This window comes from Macrotis lagotis, chromosome 1 (assembly GCF_037893015.1).
Source record: "Macrotis lagotis isolate mMagLag1 chromosome 1, bilby.v1.9.chrom.fasta, whole genome shotgun sequence".
In the NCBI taxonomy this organism is placed as follows: Eukaryota; Metazoa; Chordata; class Mammalia; order Peramelemorphia; family Peramelidae; genus Macrotis; species Macrotis lagotis.
Window position 1 is genome coordinate 575,653,312 of NC_133658.1, and position 23,892 is coordinate 575,677,203.

Consider the following 23,892-nt stretch of genomic DNA (forward strand, 5'->3'; position numbering starts at 1 on the left):
TAATTGTATGACCCTGGGTAAATCACTTAACCTCCCTGGTCCTCAAGTTTTCTCCTTTGTGAAAGGAGGGGTTTGAATATTTAATCCTATGATCTGTCAAATTGAGGGATTAGAGCTAGAAAAGCTTTTCATCAGGTTCTGTTTTCCTTATATCTTTAGTGGAGAGAAGCAGGATGGCATTGGGTAGAGAAAATTAGGCTTAGAATTAAGATATATAAGTCCAAGTCTTTCCCCGTATCAGATACTGGTTTTGTGACCTTTGGCAAGAATCTTATTTTTGTCATGGGCAAGGAACTGTAAGACTGTAAGTTGCAGAACAATTGATGATCTACCTTGCTAGAGGAAATTTCCTCTTTCCATAGCTCCCTATTGAATGAAATCATAAACAGAAACTCGTGAAATTATTTTGACTGATAAGTGAGACAGCCCCTCCCCAATGCAGGAATCCATTTTGTCCTTTGGTACATCTAGTCTTCATTGAGGGTTTTGTTTTTTGCCACAACCATTCCACCTGAACACTAAAAAATGGTTACTAGTGTTTGTTTTCCCTCCTCCTTTCTGAGTAATTTTATATATATATATAGAAACCCTTGTAGATTAGACTTTAGAAGGAACTATTTTGTCATGGTATAATGAAATTAGTTAAAACCTTGTTTGGTTTCTGTTCTAAATTTTTTACCACTGTCTTTATAGCTTTTGGTTTTATTTTTTTTTTAATTAAGGGATTTATTTATTTATTTAATTTTTTTTATCCCAGCTACATATTAAAGCAAGTTTCAACATTTCCTTCCAAAACCTTTAGTTCCAAATTTTCTCCCTTCCTGAATTTCCCTCTTTGAGAAAGCTAGTTACTTGGTGTAGATTAAAAATATGTAGCCAAAAAACACATTATTATATTAGCCATGTTATAAAAGTAAACATAATCCCCCCCCCAAAGAAAGAGAACCCTCAAAAAAAATCAAGTGAGAGGAAAAAAAGACTGTGCTTCAGTCTACATTCAGTCACCATCAGCCCTTTCTTTGGAGTGAATGGTATTCTTTAACTTAAGTCCATCAGAGAAATTGCTTCAATATTTTTTCTCACAGTTGCTATATAGTTAGCATTATTTCCCTCTATCCTACTCTCCCCACCCCAGTTTATTCTATTTTCTTTCTCTCTTACTCTGTCCCTCCTCAAGTGTATTGTATCTGACTACCTCTCCCATGCTCTTCCTTTTCTTCTATCCCCTAAACCTCCCCTTCCCTCTTCTGTCCCTTTTCTTCCCATTCTTTTCCTCTAGGGTAAAATTTCTATACCCAAGTGAGTGTATGCTTTTTTTTCCTCTCTGAGTCACTTACAATGAGAGTAAAAGCTCCCTCTCTCTCCCCTCACCTTCCCCCTCTTCCACTCCATTGCAAAAGCTTTTTCTTGCTTCTTTTGTGCCTTTTTTCCCCAGGACATTCCTTTTTCACCCATTAACTCCATTTTTAAAATGAATTATACCTTCAAATTCAACTTTCACTTTTGCCTTGTCTATATATGCTCCTTCCAACTGCCCTAATACCATCTTCCCATGCAGGAATACAAGCTGTTCAATATTATGAAATCACTAATAATTTGCTCTTCCCACTCTCTCTATGTTTCATCTGAGTCCTGCACTTGAAAATCAAAATTTCTATTCGGTTCTGGTTGTTTCTTTAGGAAAGTTTGAAAGTCCCCTGTTTCATTGAATGTCTCATCTTTTCCCCTAAACATTGCTGCATTTTTGCTGCGTAGTTTTACTGGGTAGTTGATTCTTGGTTGTAATCCAATCTCTTTTGCCTTCTGGAATATCATAATCCAAGCTCTACAAGCCGTTAATGTAGAAGCTGCTAAATCTTACGTAATCTTAGCTATAATTTCATGATGTTTGAATTGTTTCTTTTTGGCTGTTTCTAATATTTTCTCCTTGATTTGAGAGTTCTAAAATTTGGCTGTTAATATTCCTGACAGGTTTCATTTTTTTGGTTTCATTTCTTTCAAGAAGTAATTGGTCAATCCCTTCAATTTCTATTTTATCCTTTGCTTCTAGGATAGCAGGGCAATTTTCCTGTAGTATTCCCTGAAAAGTCTAGGCTTTTTTTTTTTGATCATGAATTTCAGGTAGTCCAATAATTTTTAAATTGTCTTTCTGGATGTGTTTTCCAGGTCAGTTGTTTTTCCATTGAGAGATCCCACATTTTCTTCTAGGTTTTTCATTCTTTTAGATTTGTTTTATTGTTTCTTGATTTCTCACAAAGCCATCAGATTCCCTTAGCTCCCCCCGCTATTTTTGGCAAGGCAATGGGGTTAAGTGGCCATACAGCTAGATAATTATTAAACATCTCAGGCTGGATTTGAACTCAGGTACTCCTGACTTCAGGACTGGTGCTCTATCCACTGCGCCACCTAGCCACCCCTTCAGCTCCCTTCTTAAGAGAACTTTTATATTTCCTTTTCCATCTAGCCAATTCTGTTTTTTAAGGTACTCTTCTCCTCATTGGGGTTTTTTTTTTGGACTGCATTTTCCATTTGACCCAAACTGGTTTTTAAGATGTTATTTTCTTCATTATTTTTTTTCGTTCCTTCATCAAGCTGCTGACTTGGTTTTCATGATTTTCCCACATTGCTCTCATTTTTCTTCCCAATTTTTCCTCTACCTCCCTTACTTGATTTTCAAGTTTTTTTGAGCTCTTCCATAGCCTGAAACCAATTCATATTTTTTTGGAGGCTTTGGACACAGAAGCTTTAACTTTGTTTTCTTCTGAGTGTGTATTTTGATACTCCATGGGACCAATGTTATTGTCTATAGTTGAATTTCTTTTCCTCTTGTTTGCTTATTTCCCTAGCCTATGACTTGATTTTAACTCTTTGTTAAGGTGGGGCTCTGCTTCCTGGGTGTAGGACACACTGTCTCAAACTTTTGAGGGTTTTTGCAGCTGTTTTCAGGGACATCCCCCCCAAGGACCTTCTTATGAGAGACTATGACTACTCTCCTAGCCTGTGCTCTGGTCTGTGGATGATCACAAGCACTCCCCTGTGCCCTGGAACTGTGAAGAGAGTCCCTGCTCTGCTATGGCAGCAAAGTTCCTTTTCCTGGGATTGGGTCCCTAGACTGACCTGGATTGGAGTACAGGCAAAGGAAAAGAGCCCTGCCCCAGGGATAGCAGAAAGACCTCAGCAGTCTCCCTCAGCCCCCATTTTTGTTCATGGGATTAACACTCTGAAAGCAGCATCTGGGTAGGTCCTTGCCTGTTGGTTCCCCAGGTCTGCTCCTGGACACCTGGGACCAAGACCTTCCCTGAGTTCTGCACTGGCCTGGGCTCTGCTCTCACTTTGGTGTGGCAGAGTTTTCCTGTTGACCTTCCAAGTTATCCTCTACAATCTTTGGACTGAAGTCTGGAAACTGCTACCACTGCCACAAACCCAGGTGTCCCATGGGCTGTCTCTGGATGGCTAGAGCTGGTTTACCTAGCATGGCCTGGGCTGCATTGTGGGCCCTTTCTAACCCTGGTCTAACAAACCTTTCCCATGGATCTTCCACTTGTCTTGGTCAGGAAAATTGTTTCGGTCTTCTTGTGGGTTCTGGCACTCTAGAATTTGGTTAGTCATTATTTAAAGGTATTTGTAGTGGTTTGGGGGAGAACTTGTAGGATTTCCTGCCTTTACTCTGCATCTTGATTCCACCATCTTGGCTCCACCCCAGCTTTTGGTTTTAATTTAAGAAATCTCCAAATATAAGTAGATAGGCTAAGCAGTAGGTGCTTGTGTGTTAAACACAGGGTAGTTTAGAAAGTTGTACTAAACTTCTAGAGGAAAGAAAAAGATAAAATCAAAAATAATTCAAGAAAAGCCTCCTATGAATGGCAGCAAGGTGGTTTAGTAGATAGAGTGATGGTCCTGAAGACCTGAGTCTTTAAATCTATCCTCTGATACTCATTGTGTGACCCAGCAAGTCACTTGGACATTATCTGCCTTAGTTTCTGCAGATGTTAAATGGGGATAATAATAGCAACTATCTCTCAGGATTGTAGTGAGCATCAAACAAGATAACATTTATAAGGTTCTAAGTACAGTTCTATGTTAGCTATTATTATTATTATTATTATTATTAGCATTAGCATTAGCATTATCATAAGATTTGATATTCTTGGAAATGAGGGAATGCTGGTTTTATTTGGCATGGATTTTTCAGATTGGAGAAATATGGCAGCGATAGAGATAGAACATTGATTACACAAATACAGTATGTCTGATAATGTGCTAAGCACCAGGGCTCTAAATATGAGCCTACAAGAAAGGCCCTACTCTCAAAGAGCTTAGAGTTTTTTTAAATTAAAAATATTTTAATTTAAATTTTAATTTAAATTTTAATTTAAATATTTTAATTTAAATTTCAGTTGAACTAGTAAAAAAGAAAAAGAAACTAGTAAAAAAGAAAAAGAAACCCCTTATATCAAATATGCATAGTTCAGCAAAACATAGGTTGGCCATATCCAAAAACGTATGTCTCCTTCTGCTTTTGAAGCCCATCACTTCTTTGGCATGAATGAGTAGATTGATTCATCTTAAGAACTCTGGAGGGGCAGCTAGGCAACACAGTGGATAGAGCACCAACCCTGGAGTCAGGAAGACCTGAGTTCAAATGCCTCACTTAATAGTTACTTGGCTGTTACCTTAGGCAAATTGTTTAACCCTAACCCTTGCAAAACCCCCCCCAAAATGAAAAAGAACTCTGGAATCATGACTATGATTCTGAGTTCTGAGTCCTAAAGTTTTTTCCCTAGTCTTTGAAAATATTATTTTTATTGTATGTTCTCTTTCTGTTTTGTTTATTCATTATTCATAAAAATTTGAAATTATGCATGTTATATGGTACAGGAATATTTTATTTATTCAAATAATTATAATTTGTTTAACCATTCCTCAATCAGCAGACAGCCTTGGTTGGTTTTTCTTCTATTCTTTGCCACTGCAAAAAAGAGTTGCTATGAATATTTGTGTTCACATGAGTTCTTTTCCTTTTTTATTATTTCTTTTGAGATATAAATCGATTAAGGTATTTCTGGTTCAAAGGATATAGATATAGATAGTTAATGACTTTGAGTGCATCCTGAATGGTTTCACCAATTTTTAGTTTCACCAGCATTATGTAGGCATTAGTGTTCCTACAGCCCCTCTAGCTTCCTCTTTGCTGATCTGATGAGTAAGATCTCAGAATTGCTTTAATTTGCATTTCTCTAAGATAGGTGAGAGTTTAACTATCAGTGTTGAGAGGGATCCAAGGGAATAGTCTAAGATTGCTATGGAGGAGAGGAGGAAGATGAGGATAACTTCTAGAAATGTAAAATTGTGAGGAAGACAGAAGGGCAAAGAGAAGCCTTACATTCACACTGATCAGGGAGTAGTTAATTAAAGACTATCAGTTTTATATGCAACTGAGAGAAAGCATTCTTTTAGTTTGACACTGCTATCTTCTGAATCTTTTCCTTATTGTCTACCCACTCATATAGTTGCTTAGATGGTTCATCATCTTGTTATTGGTGTTCTGTAGAATTCTCCACTTGACCCTCTTCTTTTTTCTCTTCTTTGCTAACTTGTCTGGGTTCAGTAATCCTTTCTATTCAGATAATTCCTAAATTTATTTATCTAGCCCTAATCTCTCCTGAAAGTGCTACAGATTCAACTGTCCAATAGATGGCTCTACCTGGATATTGCACCAGCATTTCAAACTCAACATGTCCAAACTGAATTCATTCTCTATCCTAAGTCTTCTCCATCATCCTTGTTTATTGGTGTATGATGACAGTAGTGTTCTGATAATCACTTGAACTCTGAAGCTTGTGGTATTCTTTTGAGTCTTTGATTTCCCTCACCTTTCTATCTACACTGTCATCAAGTTTTGTCAATTTTACTTCCGCCACATCTTTTTTCTTTGAAAGATTTTATTTATTTTGAATTTTACAATTTTTCTTCTAATCTTGCTTTCCTCCCTCCACCCCACCACAGAAGGCAGTTTATTAGTCTTTACATTGTTTCCATGGTTTGCATTGATCTAAGTTGAATGTGATGAGAGAGAAATCATATCCTTAAGGAAGAAACATAAAGTATGAGATATAGCAGAATTATATAATAAGATAACATTTTTTTAAATTAAAGGTAATAATCTTTGATCTTTGTTCATTCACAATTCTTTCTCAGGATACAGATAGCATTCTCCATTGCAGATATCCCAAAATTGTGCTTGATTGTTGTCCTGTTGGTATGAGCAAGTCCATTAAAGTTGATCATCAGTCCCATGTTCCGCAACATCTCTTGCATCCATCTCTTCACCAGTATAGTTACCACCTTAATTTATGCCCACATTACCTCTTTTTTGGTATGATTGTAATACCCTTCTAACTAATCCCCTTACTTACAATCTGTATACTTTTTTTAGTTCCTCTTTCCCTCATCTGCCAAAGTAATCATCTTAGTGCACAGGTTTAACTATGTCACACCCCCTTAAACTGTTTTTGGCAACCTAACATAGAGAAGTTAGCTCCCAACTTTTTTTTTTTAACTATGAGAGCTACCTTTTAACAGTAAAAAATTGTTACCAGATCGACTTTCACCAAGGACTGTTGCATATTGAGGCCTGACATCACTTGGCCCTCTTTTGTCCTCCCACTGTCTGATCTTTTGGAGGGCTGGATCCAATCTCTTTGTGACAGCTGAGGAATCAGGGATCCTTGGAGCCTATCCAATTGCCCTAGCTAGCAGTAAGTTCACTACAGTCAATCTTGAGGTCTTCAACAGGTGAGGTACCAGCTTACTGGTCCTGTTGTCCCTATTCCTTTTTGGTGTTTTCCTTGAGCTTTTGACTCAGTGACCAGATCTGCTTCTGGTCCTTTTTGTTTGCATCAGTTCTTCCTATCTACTGTGTCTTATATTAAATATCAGTAGTGTTTTTAAAAGTCTAATATAATAGGAATTCTTTCTATGATTGAGAAAGTAGTGTCAAAAATCTATGCCTTAACATAGGTTGGAAACTTCCTAGCCCCATAAGGTATAATATAAACTCTTTGGCCTAGCATTTAAATTGCTATACAATTTTTCTCTAAACTGTCTGATAAGCTTTATTTTTTTTTTTTTATTTCTCTTGACATATGTTACTGCCATACTGGGGTACTAGCTGTTCTTCCTATGCTTTTATGATGCATTGTACCTTCCTGGAATGTATACCTTTTTTCCCCCTGCCTTTTGAAATTTTCTTCCTTTAAAACTTGATTAGGTGATGTCACCTTTTTTATAAAACCTTCCTGATTTCCAGTGAAAATTTAGAACTGGAGCTCTGAGGAGACATTATAGCTACTTATGTATAGGATTGAATGTTATCCAAATACAGTTGAACCCAAGGGAAGAGATAAGATCACAGAGAAAGAGAAAATAAGGTCATGGATTTACCCTTATCAAATTTTCCTTTAAAATAATTGTTGGTTTTCTTCTCTCCAACAAACACCCTATTGTATATTAGACTTATTTGTTTACAAACCATATAGTTGCTCTGTTTTAGAAAAAGGATTATATTTTTAATATGAAAATACTTGGAAATTCTTACCTAATATCTTATCTCAATCAAACATACTTAGGAGATTATAGTTAGAGACAGTAAGCTTTCAGCTGACAAAATGGAGGGAATGGGGCTGAGGAACTAGAAACAGAAAAAGGATTTAGAATTATGGGGCACATGGATATAATTGATTATCAGGGACTTCAGGGAGGTTACAGAACTAGAATCATCTACCCTTTATTACTAACTACAGTGTGGTTATAAGATTCTTTGGAGGTAGAGCTTTTTAGTAGTTACTTGACTGCTCTGAAAGACTTTTCAGTGACTGCCTTCTTTAAACTTAAAGTAAGGAATGAAATATTTTTTGAAAAGTTGTTCTTTCACAGTTTCAAAAGATTGTAAAGGTAAATGCCAGCCACATCCAAAGAAAGAACTATGGAGTCTAAATGTGAACCAAAATATACTGTTTGCTTGCTTTTTAAAATGTTTTTTCTTTCTCATGATTTTTTACCTCAATTCTGATTCTTCTTTCATGACATGACTAACACTTGCTGACTTGGGGAATGGGGAGGAAATGGAAGGATGGTGAATAATATGGAACACAAAACCTTACAAAATGAATGTTGAAAACTATATTTATGTTAATGGAAAAAATAGTTTTTAATATTAAAAAATAGAAATAAGAGAAAAAAATAATTGTTCTTTCCAACTTGACACAATGATTCTGGCAAGTCACCTGTTCTTTCAGTGTCCCTAGAGCATTCTTTAACAAGTAAACTTCTAAATTGAAGATAAGTTGTTGTTATTGATTGTTAGAGGAAGTTTTTTCCCCAAGAGTCCTTTGAACTAATGAAATTACAAATTTGAATTCCCACAAAATTGTTCTCCTGGATCAGGCTATGCCAAACCCCTTATTGCCAACTCAGTCCAATTGCCTTCCAAATTTCTGTCCCAAGTGTGAAAGTCTTTTCTAGAGAGGGCAACATATGTATAAATAAATAAATTAGCAGAATACCTTAAAATTGGCCAAAATACCTTAAAAAGCAGAATTGGCTAGATGGAAAAGAAGATAAGAAAGCTCTCTAAAGAAAACAGATACACACACTGTTTGAAAAAACTTACTAACATCTTGCAGTTTCTTCTCTACTTTCCTTGAACTGCTGGTTCAAGGTTAACTGCTGGTTATTTATCTCTGTTTTTAATATAGGAAAAAACATTTTTGTGTTTTAAATAATCTTTCTCAATTACTCTTATTTGCAGAGTTTTATATCATTTGGTTAAAAGGTGATATGAGGAGAAATGCTATAATGTGTGAGTCTGCTAATGGAGCTTATTTTAAGGAGAAAATAATGAATGAGACAGTCAAATTCTAAATGTATTGAGCATCCAGGAGAGCTTAACAAATTAAACTCAGTAAATATGTATTGAAACAAATACTGTGTGCAATGCCTTTTGTTTGGCAGGAGGATATAAAGAAGGAACAAGATGTTGCCCCTGCCTTCAAGTTTATAATCTAATGGGTGGGGATAAAATACTTATAACTCCAGAGCAGATTATCTCTCTGTTGCATACTGATGTAAATGGAGCTTGGTTCTTTTGTCTTGGATGAGTCACCTGCAGAGTGTGATGCAAGAGCTCTTTACTACTGTAAGGAAGAATCCACCAGGAAAGAAAAATAAAAGTGGTGTCATAAGAATGCTTCTTTCAGTTCCCTGCTCTTCAGTGCAATTTAGCAAAAGACAAATGGGACTTGGAATATGGGAATAAGATTGGGGTTATACTTAATTATGATTTAGACTTAGGATTAAGTGAAAAAGCACCAAGTTTCCAGTAGAAGTGAATGTCTGGATTAGACCTCCTCTGACAATTTCCTCTGCCTTCTAGAGTGGAGAAAAATACTTGGGAAGTCCAGGAGAAGCGGGTTAGAGAGCAGTACCTGATGGCCCTCTCTGACAAAGAGCAGCAGCTGAGCCACCTGCAGAGTCTGGTGCAAGAACTGAGGTCTGCATCTGGCTGGCCTTCTCTTCTCTCAGAGCAATACCAAAGACAGGTGAGCCTGGTCCCTGATTGATTCAAAGAGATAGCTGGAATTTGTGTCTGACTGACCTCCAAAGAAAATCTAATGTGTCTTGACCAAAGTATGGAATGGTCAATTTGTCCTTAAAAGAGAAAGTAAGTTGGAATGAGGTGTGGATTCCATAAGTGCTTCTCTCTCCCAGCAGGCATCCCAAGAAGCCGCAACTTCCCCAGAATCATCTCGGGCCCTGGATTCTGAGATTGGTCTTCTCAAAACCCAGCTTAATGAAAGCTTGAAAGAAGTTCATCAGAAGGAGTTGAGAATTCAACAGCTGAACAGTAAGGTGAGTTTCTCTTCAGGCCCAAATTAGAACTGTTAGAACTGAAAGAGAGCATATAGCAGCAGATTGGGTTGAGATTCTAACTTTTAAGTATCTCTTCAGGGGTAGGCAGAGAATCTTTTCTGAACAAGGTTGCATAATTTTAGCCCTGGAAATCCAGTCATTCTTTCTTCCACTTTCCACACTGGAGATCTCTTAGGAAAGATAGGAAGAAGTTAAATGTGGAGAGCCTCCCCACTGGCTTGGTATAGCCCAGCAGATGTCCCCACATACCTTCTTTTAATCCAGGACCCATTCCTTCAGGTTCCTTTCTGTTTCCAAGAGGGCAATAACTCAGTATTGGGAAGAGGGGAAAGTTTATCAAGGAGAGTCAGAAAAATAAAAAGTGGAAGATATCTTTAACCAAGTAGCCTTGTCCACAAGAAACAGTTCTTTCATAACTAAAGAGTGATGTGCTTTTGAATCTGGAGCCATTTTGCCAGATACCATGCTAAGTTTGGTAGAGCTCCACCCCCATAGAAAGACCATGGATACCCAAATTCTCTGATTCTGGAATGGTATCCCCTTTGTTGCTTTCCCTCATCTGCTACTGCTAGGCTTTCTAGGATAGGTTGATTATTCTGGTGGGGACATAGGGTTTCTTGGGTCCTGTTGCCTGAAAGCAATACTTGCTTCCCTTCTAATTTTCTAGAAGGAAGAGAGGATGCAGGGTCAGCTTTGGACAAAATTAGAGGAAAGAGAAATTTTAACTTTGATGTTTTGTACTGATTTTCCTCCCTTTTGCCTTTTTCTGGATCCAATGTGAACGATGCAGCTCTTGCCTTGATTCAGAGAAGTTTTCCTCTTAGGTGTGAAGATAAGATCAAAGAAGCTGGGATGTTAACTTAAATAGGCTTAATTGATGTGATGTTAGGGCAGAGGTGGGGAACCTTTTTTTCTGCCAAGGGCCAGTTGTACATTTGTAACATCGTTCACCTACTATATTTGATCAACAATTAATTCACCCCCAAAAGGCTCCTAGATTTAATGAATTTTGAGTTCAGCTTGCAGTTGCCATGGCAGCACCAGAGCATTGGTCTTTTACAGCAGATTTTCTCCATCCCTGCTCTAAGGAGAAGAACCAGTGGGTAAAAGCTACTGGAATTTCTGCTCATAGAAGAGAGATTTTTTTTTTTTTTTTTTTTTTTTTAGGATTTTTGTAAGGCAAAATTTCCTTTGTGGCTTGCCCAAGGCCACACAGCTAGGTAATTATTAAGTGTCTGAGGCCGTATTTCAACTCAGGTACTCCTGACTCCAGGGCCGGTGCTCTATCCACTGCACCACCTAGCTGCCCCAAGAGAGAATTTTTCTAATGATGAGATCTGTCTGAAAATAAATGGGTCAACTAGGGTTGTAGTAAATCGCCTTCAAGGAAGGTCCTTTCTAATTCTGATTCTTTATTCCTTGTATTTATGTTTATTTGATTGTGTGGTTCCAGGATCTTTTATTTCCTCTGCATGGTAATAGTTCAGGGTTTTGTGCAAAACTATCAAAGTTAGTTTTAAGTGACAGCTCCTTATTCAGCTATGTGAAGCTGAGAGATAAGAGAATATATGATTTCTTATACTTGGGACCAGGATATTGTACCATCCAATTTAGATACCCAAAGCAATATCTTTTTCTTGACCTTCATTTAGGTCACAATATCAGACAAACTTTTGGAGATAAAGGTTTTCCATCAAAAGTATTGGATATTTCATGATCTCTGCATGTTGAGGGTGGCCTTTGTGAGCAAGTACTAACTTGACTTTTTTTGTTCTAGCTGTCTCAGATCTTTGAAGAAAAAAGTTCCCTTTCCATTCAGCTTCGTGGTAGCAGTCAGAGTCTCCGTGAAAGCCATCAGCGTTATAATGACCTCCTGAATCACTGCACGGGCTTAAAGAGACAGATTCAAGAGATGCAGCCTCTAAGCAAAGAAACGGTGAGTGAGAGAGCAATAAATAAGGATGGTGACACTTTTGGTCTAAAGATAACAACTATACATGTTATATCCATATACAATAAGGACTGATAGAAGCATATGGAAAAAGAGGTAGGCAATAGATCTCAACTGTTACATTGGGGAAGGGATTAGAGTAGGTGGGTTTCTGAAATGATGAAAATTGTTGCAAAACACAGATAAAGGAATTAGAGTGAGAAAACGAGACTTTGAAGATTCAGACATCAAGTTAACAGGACATCTGAGCAGGCTACAGGAAAGCAGCTTTGGAACCAAGGGACTTCAGGGAAGCCAGAGGACCTGTTCCTCTAGGAAAACCATGGACTGTCACTTGAGGAAAAAAGAACTTAGTAGTAAATTGAAGAAAATTAAGAAAGTGGGCTCCTGGAATGATTGAATCAGGGTGAGAGGATCAACCATTTGAGTGGATAAGAGGAAATCTCTGCTTTGTTTTTAGAAAGAATTAGCTGAAAAAGGGGGTTTCTAGGTGGCAACCAGCCCTGGAGTCAGGAGTACCTGAGTTCAAATCTGGCCTCAGACACTTAATAACTACCTAGCTGTGTGGCTTTGGGCAAGCCACTTAACCCCATTGCCTTGCAAAAAAAAAAAAGAATTAGCTGAAGAGAAAGTATCTTCTTCAGCTACCAAAAGGTGAATAAAAGCCTCCTTTTACTGATGTTTTCCTCCAATTTTTCTCATTCTTCCTAGTTTGTGACTCTTTATAGGTTCTCTATTTACTAGTCTTGTTCTTCTAGGGGACTCTCACAACAGATGCTGCTCCTGGAGCTCCCCAAGAAAAGAATGAACCCCATAGAGAGAGTGACCCTGTAGAGCTGAGAGAACTGCAACTCAGGTAAGGGTTCTCAACCAGGCTTCAAAATCTTTTACTCTTAATTCCTATCCTGCAGCTAGAAAAGCACATAGGATGGAGACTGATACACAAGCATGCCTGGGTGTTCATTGTGACTCTATTTCTGATGACCTATGTAGCTTACTTTAGTGATTTTTGTAAGCTTCTTGTCCTACCTCATAGAGGGACATAATTGTCCTTTTCTAGCAGAGAGCTAGAAAGGTAAATTATTGGGCTACCTGAAAGTCATGATCAGGAAAAGAGCCTTGACCTCATTTTTAAAGAATTTCTACAAGAAAATTGCCCTGATATCCTAGAAGCAGAGGGTAAAATAGAAACTGAGAGAATCCACCAATCTTTTCCTGAAAGAGATAAAAATAAATAAATAAATAAATAAATCCCCAGGATTATTATAGCCAAGTTCCAGAACTCCCAAGTCAAAGAGAAAATACTACAAGTAGCTAGAACAAAACAATTCAAATATTGTGGAGCTGCAGTCAGGATCACATAGGACTTAACAGCATCCACAATAAGGGCTCATAGGGCTTGGAATGTGATATTCCAGAAGGCAAAAGAACTTGGAATACAACTGAGAATCAACTACCCAGCAAAACTGAACATCCTTTTACCAGGGGAAAAAGAATAGACTTTCAATGAAATTGGGGAATTTCAAATATTCCTGTTGAAATGTCCAGAGCTGAACAGAAAGTTTAATCTTTAAGTACAGGATTCAGGTGAAGCATAGAGAGGGTGGATGAGAAGGATAAATTATGAGGGATTTAATGATGATGAACTGCATGTATTCCTTCATGGGAAAATGATACAGATAAAACTCATATGAACCTTCTCATTTATTAGAGCAGTTAGAAGGAATTTTTATAGTCAAGATACATGAGGGAGCTGAATTTGAAGGTATAATATATTTTAAAAATGGAGTTAATGGGTGAAAAGGAAATATCCTGGGAAGAAGGAAAGTAGAGGTAGAATAGATTAAGATATTTCATGTAAGAGAGTCAAAAAATAGCTTTTGCAATGGTATGGAAAGGGGGAATGTGAAGGGGAATGAGAGAGCCTTCATTCTCATCAGAAATGGCTCAAAAAGGAAACAACATATATACTTAACAGGGCATAGAAATCTAGAAGAAAAAGGAGAGAGAAGGGAATGGGAGAAAGGGGGCAGGGGGAAGGGAGGGGGATGTAGGCGTTAGGAGAGGGTAGGTCATGGGAGAGATAGTAGATATAACACATTTTCTTTTTTACTTTTTGCAAGGTGGTGGGATTGGATGGCTTGTCTGGGACCACAGAGCTGGGTAGTTGCTGGGTCTCTGGGGTGGGAAGTAGGCCCAGGGCCGGTGCTCTGTCCACTGTGCCACTTGGCTGTCCCACAGCACACTTTTGAAGAGGGACAGAGTGAAAGGAGAGAGAAAATATAATAATTGGTAGTAGGGAGAAATGGATGGAGGGAATTACAAACAGCAACAGTAACTGTGGAAAAATATAGAAGTAACTTCTCTGAAGTACTTATGATAAAGAAAGTGATTCACCCGAGAGACAGAACTGATGGTATCGGAACACAGACTGAAACACATTTTTTTTTTCCATCTTTCTTTCACTTTATTTCTCATGAGGTTTTTCTTTTATTTCTGAGGGGGAGGGGTGATTGTGTTCACTCTTACAAGAAGACTATTTTAGTAATATGTAAATAAAAAAATAAAAAAAAAAGAAGTGAGCAGGTACTAATATACAGGAGGACAGATCTAGGATTCACAGTGATCTCAATAGCTTAATCTGATATTTAATTAGAGATAAATATAACATCCTCTTTTCCATTTGAATTCATAAAGCTAATTGTGTAAGTATGGTGGGGTGGGAGGCTGGAAAGTTTAACTGTGTAAAAAGATCCCAAAATTTAGTAGATTAAAGCTTAATATGAGCCAGCAATGTAATGTGACAAACTAAAAATGAATACAATCTCAGTTTCCATTAACAGGAGAAGAAAACCCATACTGATGCTAATGATGTTTTGTTTTGTCTTACCATATCTGGTGTTCATTTCTGGGCAAAGCTCTGTGGGCAACCCCTTTTATATCCTTTGCTCTTTTGCTTCATTAGGGGAGAAACAAAACAAGTGATACAGAAGACTCTTCTCTGCTAAACCCCCTTCCTCCCTCTCTGGAAGGCTAGTTCTGAGTCAGGCTACACACTTTTCCTTCTCTACTTTGGTCCAGTTTTGGGCATTTACCCAAGTTATAAGACCACTATTGATAGAGAATCCACTAATTTCTGAAGTAACCCATCCCATTTTAGTCAAAAGATAAAAATACCAAACATATTATATACTGCTAGCTGTAGTAGGTAATAATTCCATCCAACCCCACAGCTCCCAATATTTCTGATGATAGCATATATGGGAAATTATTTTCTCATTTTTCTTCTGTTTGCTGTGCAGTGCTAATCCAGGGCCCATTCCTTCAGGTTCCTCTCTATTTCCTGTGAGTTCAGCAGTTGAATCACCCATAATTGCAAAGGGGGAGTTTCACAAAGAGAAATAGAAAGCTGGAAAGAGGAAAATGTCTTTCACTCTCACCTGGTGGGCATTTACAGAACACACTGATGTTTCAGAGCTAGAAAAGCTGATTCTTTCCCTCCTTTGGCCTAGTAGACCTTCCAGGGCACGATGATTGGGGGAGAAGGAACAGGAGCCACAGAGCTTGGCACTATGAATTCTCCCAGGTGTTAGCATGCTCTCCTTCCTCAAATTACTTGTATGCAGGTTTTATCCCCCCCAGTGAAATGTAAGTTTCTTGAAGTCCAGGACTATTTTATTTTTGTTTTTGTGGCCCTGCATCTGTGAAAGCTAGCTTCATTTATCTTATATTGTCTGTTCTTTTAAGATAGTAGGTGGTTAGTTAAATGTTTGGTGAATTGAATTTTGAATGTGGATCATTCATTTACTAGAATGAATAACTTTCCTATAACATGATATTAAAATATAGGAATCGGGGTGGCTAAGTGCTGCAGTGGATAGAGCACTGGCCCTGGAGTCAGGAGTCCTTGAGTTTAAATCCGGCCTCAGACACTTAGTAATTACCTAGTTGTGTGGCCTTGGGCAAGTCACTTCCCCATTGCCTTGCAAAAACCTAAAAACCAACAGGAATCACATTACAATTTTCCAAATTCTCAGAGAATAATGTAGTAATGGGACAGTATTATGGGTAAAGAGCCAGGTCTGGAGTCAGCCAGGAAGTCTCCTCTTCCTGAGTTCAGATCTAGCCTCAGTTACTTACTATGTGAACTTGGGAAAGTAATTTAACCATGTTTGCTTCAGTTTTTTCATCTGAGGACCTCACCCAAGTGGGATCATGAAGTGTCAGACACAATTAAAACGACTCAGTAAGAGCAATGTGTAGCAGTCAGCAATGTCTCATGGCATTTGCCGTAATAATTGTTGAGCTTCAAATTTGTTGTAAGAACTAAATAAAATAATCTGTGAATAAACATGAGGCAGCTGGTGGCTCAAAGAGAGAGAGCCTGGATCTGGAGTGAGGAGGACCTGAGTTTATTTTTGTTTCTGTTTTTTTTTGGTTTTTTTTTTTAGATTTTTGCAAGGCAAATGGGGTTAAGTGGCTTGCCCAAGGCCACACAGCTAGGTAATTATTATTAAGTGTCAGAGACCAGATTTGAACCCAGGTACTCCTGACTCCAAGGCCGGTGCTTTATCCACTACGCCACCTAGCCACCCCAGGACCTGAGTTTAGATGTGATCTCAGACACCTACTAGCTGTGTGACCCTGTCACTTCATTCTGTTTGCCTCAGTTTCTCATCTATAAAATGAGTTGGAGAAGGAAATTATAAACCACTCCAGTATGTTTGTCCACGAGATCACAAGAGTCAGATATAACAATGAATGAGCAATAACAACATTGAATAAACATCATATATGAATGTACTTAAGAGCATTATATAAATGAAAGATATTCAATAATCCTTTAACACAATTTATATACCTCTCCTTACACTGTCTAGTGTTTATATTTTCCTTTGTATTCATATATTTGTTCAATATCTCCTGTAAATACTGCTTTGCAGGGCCTGTATCTACTTGCACATCTTTGTTATCCTCCTCTAACACATAGTATAGTGCTCTGTGCATAATGACCATTCAGCCATTAATGACTTCATTTTCCCTCATGCTGCAGATTTTCTGAGGCCCAGCAAGAGCAATGCAACACTAAGCAGGAGGTTAGCCACTTAAAGAGATTGCTGGAAGAGGAGCGGGACCACCGGCTGGCTGCTGAGGATGCCCTCTCTGCAGCTCAGGAGGAGATTAGGAGGTAGAAGTGTCATAAGGAAGAGTTGGCCTCAGTGTACCCTGGGGGGGGGGGGAACAGGCATTCTCTTTGGAGAAGGTAATGCCTAGACACAGAGTCTCCTGGGTGCTAAATCTTCAAACAGCTTATGCCACTATATGTTCTGAGTGTATCAAGACAGAATCCCTTGTGTAGGCAGATATTTTCACCATCAGCAATGGAAACCATCAAAGTCTAAATCTTTCATGGACAGAGTGTCTGAATGTTGAATGACAATATTTTCATAGAATTTCACAACTGCCTCTCCTTAGTTGCTTCTGTCTGATTGCTGAATTGAGCCATTTTGTAGGCAGCTTGATTGGTTAGTGGTTAGAGCACCAGGCCTGGAATCAGACACCTGAGTTCAAATCCAATTTCAGACACTTATTAGCCATGTGACCCTGGACAAGTCTGTTTGCCTCATTTTTCTCAATATAAAATAGAGATCATAATAACCTCTTCCTCCCGGGATGAAATTGTATTTCTGAAGTACTTAGCACAGTCCCTAGCATATAATAGGCACTTCTGCTTGCTTCTGAAGAGGAAGGGGCCTTGGGCTAGTCCTGCTTAACAATAACTCTAGAGCTTTACCTAAGATGGCACTAAATGTCTTCCTTGCTTTGTTATTTAGCTTCACTTGTTTCACTGAACCAAAAATAAAACACTGTGTGTGTGTGTGTGTGTGTGTGTGTGTGTGTGTGTGTGTGTGTATTTTTCCTCCTATATCCCAGGCTGGAACTGAATGAGTGGACCCCTGCCCAGAATTCTAGCATCAGTGACTGTGGTTTGCATGAACAGGCAATATTAATAGAGTCTGGGAGCAGTACCTTCCGAAGGGTAAGATATATGGATGGGTAAGAGAAAAAAGATTTGAGTGGGAGGGAAGAGAATAGAAAAAGATCCATGTTACGAAGGGATATAAGTGGTACCCTTCTCTTGGGATGGAGAGTTCTTCCAGAGACCCCACATCTATAAAATTGATTTGAATTCATGACTTGGGAATATTGATGATCATTGACAAACTGGTGAAATTAAGAACTAACATCTCTGAGTAAAAATATTTTCTGAAATATTGAGATCATTAAAGTCTAAACTGGGGATAGAGGCACTTCCCTAGTATATGCAGGACTGTCTCTGACGTTTTCATCTTTCTTCTTTTTAGACCAGGAGCAATGTTGGATGGAGGCGAATCCTGCGTTCACTCTTCTATTCCAGAACCCGCGTTCCCCTGCTGGCTGCTATCTATATTCTTATGCTCCACATCCTGGTTCTTCTCTGTTTCACTGGCCATCTGTGAGCTTAGCTTCCCCCCTGTCAGATTTCTCTCCTTAGAGCCACAATCTTGGATTCTCCAATCTTTAGTCCCAGGACCGATACCTCCATGGGAAGCACTGCTTATCTAGGCTCATCCCTTAGTGTCTTCTTTAGGATTAATTCCTGCAAAATTCAGACACACATCTGGGTTCTTTGATTTAAAAAAAAAAGGAGCTGTAGGTACTAGAAAATCTGCTTTCTTCCATTGCCTTCTGCTCTGTGTTTAGACACAATTATCATCATGTGTAAACACAAATATTTTGTAAGTTATAGTGCCTATTCCTACTCTCCAGAGCAGATTCTGGGAAGTGACACTAGCTCCATTGCTGATTCCAGTAAGCCCAAGGAGCCAAGGTTTTTCCTAGGACCATAGACATTTGGAATTATAGTGACCTTAGTTCATTTGTTTCAATGTTACCTCTTGCATAACATAGGTGGGAACTGCTATAAGGTGTATAGTCTCATGAAGCATGGGATCAGGACCATTCTGGAGAATGTGGCTCCTTCCCTACTGCGAGGCTTTAGTAGCATCCTGGGACCTTTCCCTGACCTTGAGATAGCCGTTGGAGTGAGCACATGAGCCACTGGGCTATGAGGCTGAGGTCTGGGGTTCCTGAATCCTGCTGTATGAGTGTGGACGATGAGAAGTTTTTAACATGGATGTTTAAATGGCCAGCACTTGCTGTCCCCCCCTACACACACACACACACACACACACACACACACACACACACACACACACACAAACTCTAAAGGAAGTGTCTGGTTAATAAGATGGTTGGTTCCTGGAAGACTCACTTATGTTATCTGTCCATCCTGAGGCTCAGAGACAATGGGCCAATCAGGTGAATTTCATTTTCTTCAAGAGATGAATAGAGTAACACTATCCCTCAATTTGCCTTCTTTAGTGTCCATGTTCATTCGTTTTTCCTCCCTCTTTATTCCTAATAACCAAAAAAAAAAAAATCAAACTCAGTTATTATTGATCTCAGGGATGCCAGTTTTTCAGCCTCCCAGTCACCTGACTGCTTATAGTAAGGGACTGGGATACAAGTAGAGAAAGCTGTAGGAAAGGGATGATGAAATCAGGCCTTGAGGACTAATGCCTAAACTGAAACCCATTTGCCACCCCACCCCTCTGCCAAACTGAGATGGTCCTGGCCATTTCCTCCACTACCACCATTCACCTTTTCTCTCTCCTACTCACATATATCACTGCCCCAGAGAAATGAGGGGTCAGCCATTTGCTGACTCTGAATCCTTTACCCTGTGATGACCAAATTCTTAGTCACAGCTCCCCTTGAAACTTGCCTGAACACTTGTAACAAATAAAATAAAATTATTTTCAGATTTGAAAAATTGTGGGGTCTTACTAAGGGAAGGTGAGGGTGTATAAGCCAGGGCAGAGATTCCTGGGTTAGCCTCAAAGGTTCTGTTGAAGGACAAGCATAACCTTCCCAATGTCCATTCACCTGGATGACATTGGTCTTAGGTTGTGCTGTGAATCTCCATCATAAGAACCTGGGATTGTGAAGGGAGTGACAACTTTTAAACATTGTTACCCAACGAAAAAAAACAACCACAGCATAGAACCTATTGACCCACAGCTATACAGTTTGGGTCCTAGTATGAAATGGGCAGCAGAGATGGAAGATCCATATAGTTGCTCAGGCAGATTATGCCTTGAGAGATGACTCTGGAAGAGAATGAATGGCTGCTCTAAACATGGAGTAGAATATGGCCCCCTGGCAGGCATTACCTAAGCTATTTGGGAGTGACAAATATAATCATTACAAAGGGGTGGGTGTACAATCAGATCAAGGGCTTCTGCTGAGATGAATGGGTTCATAGGAACATGCCATGTAATCTCAATGGATAGCCTGGTTCTAGATGAAATGAAAAGTGCTGTTGTACAGGCGATTGGGACCTTGTGGAATGTGAATGTAATGGAACACAAATGCACCATGAGAAATACTGAATGAAGAATAAAAAGCATATGAAGACACGAACTGGTATAAAATAAAGTTAGCAGAACCACAAAAACAAGAGATTACACACATGACTGCAATAATTTTAAATGGAAAGAACCAAACATGAAACCCTCACTGTAATTATTAATGGTCAAGTTTAACACCTCCCCTCTAAAAGAGTACCTTTCTCCCTTTATTTTCTTCCTATCTTGTTTCTACATGCATAATTCTTAGCAAAATGTTTGGCATACTCACCCCAGCCCAACCCACACCCTGCTACACTGAAAGAGGACCCTGTCTTTGCCCTTTGAGACTGTGAACCTTGGGGCAACTAGGTAACTCAGTGGATAGAGCACTGATCCTGAAGTCAGGAGGATCTGAGTTCAAATCCTTCAGACAATATTTAGCTGTGTGACCTTGGGCAAGTCACTTAACCCCATTACCTTGTAAAAATAAAAAAATTCACTCAGAGGCAGTTAGATGGCACAGTGGATAGAACAGTGGCCCTTGGAGTCAAGAGGTTCTGAGTTCAAATTTGGCCTCAGACAGTGATTACCTAGCTGTGTGACTTTGAGCAAGTCACTTAACTTCATTGCCTTGCTAAAAAAAGACTGAGCTTTACTATTCATCTGCTAGTCTATTATCTCTGTGACTAACAATTTCCCACAACACCTCTTTCCCTATGTCCTAATGTCATCAGTCACACAGAAACAAACTATCCCTAATTCCCACCTCCCATTTTCTCATCCCCATCTACCTCAATCCTACTTAAGCTATACCCTCTGTAATTTGTTTCATAGTAAAAAAAAAATTCTGTCAATCTGGATCTCGTCCATTTTTGCTCCTTCCAACTTCTGATACTCAATAAAATCAGTCTCCTTCCTGACAAAAATGCAAAACTGGCTATTCTCTCCATCAGTGGTAATACTATTGCCCATGCCCTTCCTGTCCCTAACAAAATACTCCTCTTAGAGATGGAGTGTGAATACTCCTTGTTCCTCATTCCCAATTCCAGACTTTTCCTTTGCTGCCATCACTCAGCAAACTTTTCTCTTTTTGATATACAGTTAAAACTTTCTACCAATCCACATCACTTCTAAACTCACTACCATGTTGCTAACTGGAGTCTTGGTTGACTCCACCTGGCTGTACCTTCTCTCTCCTGGAGAGCTAAAGGTTGGAAGGACCAAAATTCTCCCGAAACCTTTTAGAGAGGGCAGAAGCTGGACTCAATGCATTCCAAAACTGAATTCAACTGTCTTTTTATTAATTATATCCCTGGTGCTTAGCACAGTACCAGGCATATGATGATGATGATGATGATGATGGTTGTCCTTCATTCTCAAAGAAGACTATGACATCAGGAAGGTGATGCCATGACAAACACATGAATTGGATTTGAGTGAGGGGATACTGTGCTAAATCACCAACCTCACTTTCTTCAGTGGCCAGATATGAATCAGAATAACTGAAGATGACTATGGATATAAAGCAATCAGGGTTAAGTGACTTCCCAGGGTCACACAGTAAGTACAAGAGGACAGATTTGACTTCAGGTCCTCCTGACTCTAGAACTGCAGCTAGGTGGTGCCGGAAACACCCGATGCTTAATGAATGTTGATCTTGATGGAAATGTGTTTTAGCCCCTTGGTCATTTGGATAGAACAATGAACTTGGAGATAGGAGATCTGAGTTTGAGTCATGTTTCAGATACAAGTTATGTGACCCTGGGCAAATCACTTAACCTTTCTTAGCCCTTTATTTCTCATCTGTTCAATAGGGATCATAAGATCACATATGTAGATCTGGAAGGGATTTTAGAGGCCAATTAAGGGAGGCCAAGACCCCTTCCCCACACTTACATACACATGCACCCCCATCCCTTCCCCCATCACAATTGCAGATAAAGAAATTGAGCTTCAGAGGGATTAATGAAATTGCCTAGGGTTATATAATTAGTAAATTTAGGATGAAAGATTTTAATTCAAGTCTTTCTAAGGTCACTGCCCTATCCTCTATGCTGTGCTGCCTTTTGATAATAATAGCACTTTGTAGGGTAGATGTGAGAGTAAAATTAAAGGGTTTATGTAAATTACTTTAAAAATTTTGCTTTTATGTAAAGTACTATGAAAGTGTTATATTAATGTCAGTCACTACTACTACTACCTCTACCGATGCTGCTACAATTACTACTACTGCTACTACTATTGCATCTCCTACTCCTACTCCTACTACTGCTACTACTACTCCTACTATTACTACTGCTGCTGCGGCTGCTGCTACTACTACTACTACTACTACTACTATTACTACTACTACTACTACTATGGATATTACCATTCCCACATCACTATCACCACCACTACTTCTTGTTTGGTCATTTCAATCATCTCTAAGTCTTTTAAAAATTTACTTATTTGAGGTAATGGGGTTGAGTGGCTTGCCCAAGGCCACACAGCTAGGCTATTAAGTGTCTTAGGTTGGATTTGAACTCAGCTCCTCTTGATTCCAGGGTCATTTCTGTATCCACTATACCACCTAGCTGCCCCCTATCTCTAACTCTTCATAACTCCATTTGAGGTCTTCTTGGCAAAGCTATTGGAGTGGTTTGCCATTTCCTTCTCCAGATAATTTTTCAGATGAGTAAACTGAGGCAAACAGGGTTAAGTGACTTGCCCAGGGTCACAGAGGAAGTGTCTGGGGCCAGATTTTAACTCATGAAGATGTCCTAACTTCAGACCCAACTCTATCTAAACATTACTACCCATCATTAATTGATCAAATTATTTGGTATTGGTGTAAGGAAATTGAAAAGTAGAGCAGTGGAGCAAATTATATAAATAATAGCCTAAAGCAAAGGAGAAAGCCTGAAACAAAACGTGCCATCTCCAGAAATTTTTCTGGTACTAGTTCATGAGTCTCCACTGGTGTATTTCCCATTGATTGCCAGTCATACAAAATTTGTAGAAATGGTATTAAATAAATACAGATATTGAAAGGAATGTAATTACCAAAAAAAAAAAAACCCTCCCAAACAAGGGTATGCTCTTTTTGTACATACAAAGTTCCTGGGGAGAATGTGGGCTCAATCTCAAAGCCCCAAAGGAGTGGCAGAGAATATGTAAAGAAGGAGCAAATCACAGCACCTAATCGTCCCATTTTTCCCTTTGTAGAATCCTCAAAAAATTCCCTTTAGGCTCTGAGAGTCAATACTTTTGTAATGTGACCTTTTCTCTGTTCATAGAACCCATGCTCCTTTTCCTAGCTTTAGCTTTATTAGTTTGTCCTCAACATATCTCTCAAATCCTGAAACAGATACTGCCATCAGCACTACTGTTCCAGGGACATTGCTATTAAAGTTATTAAAGACATTTTTTTTTTGCAAGGCAATGGGGTTAAGTGGCTTGCCCAAGGCCACTCAACTAGGTAATTTATTATGTGTCTGAGGCTGGATTTGAGCTCAAGTGCTCCTGATTCCAGGGCTGGTGCTCTATCCACTGCTTCACTTAGCTGTCCCTATTAAA

At 38.9% G+C, this 23,892-nt stretch overlaps 1 protein-coding gene across 7 annotated transcripts in view; it reads left to right on the forward strand.

Annotated features, from left to right (window-relative positions):
- Positions 1–19,369, forward strand: part of GOLGB1 (golgin B1) — an 85,082-nt gene extending 65,713 nt beyond the window's left edge. For 5 of the 7 annotated variants that reach the window (XM_074214627.1, XM_074214631.1, XM_074214628.1 and 2 more), the window contains 7 exons: positions 9,434–9,599; positions 9,769–9,909; positions 11,708–11,866; positions 12,640–12,737; positions 16,935–17,069; positions 17,816–17,921; positions 18,247–19,369. In XM_074214627.1, the coding sequence (XP_074070728.1) occupies positions 9,434–9,599; positions 9,769–9,909; positions 11,708–11,866; positions 12,640–12,737; positions 16,935–17,069; positions 17,816–17,921; positions 18,247–18,381 (940 nt within the window). In that variant the 3' untranslated portion in view covers positions 18,382–19,369. The remainder of the gene's footprint in view (positions 1–9,433; positions 9,600–9,768; positions 9,910–11,707; positions 11,867–12,639; positions 12,738–16,934; positions 17,070–17,815; positions 17,922–18,246) is intronic. The other 2 variants (XM_074214630.1, XM_074214633.1) reach the window with 1 other exon arrangement.
- Positions 19,370–23,892: the final 4,523 nt, after the last annotated feature.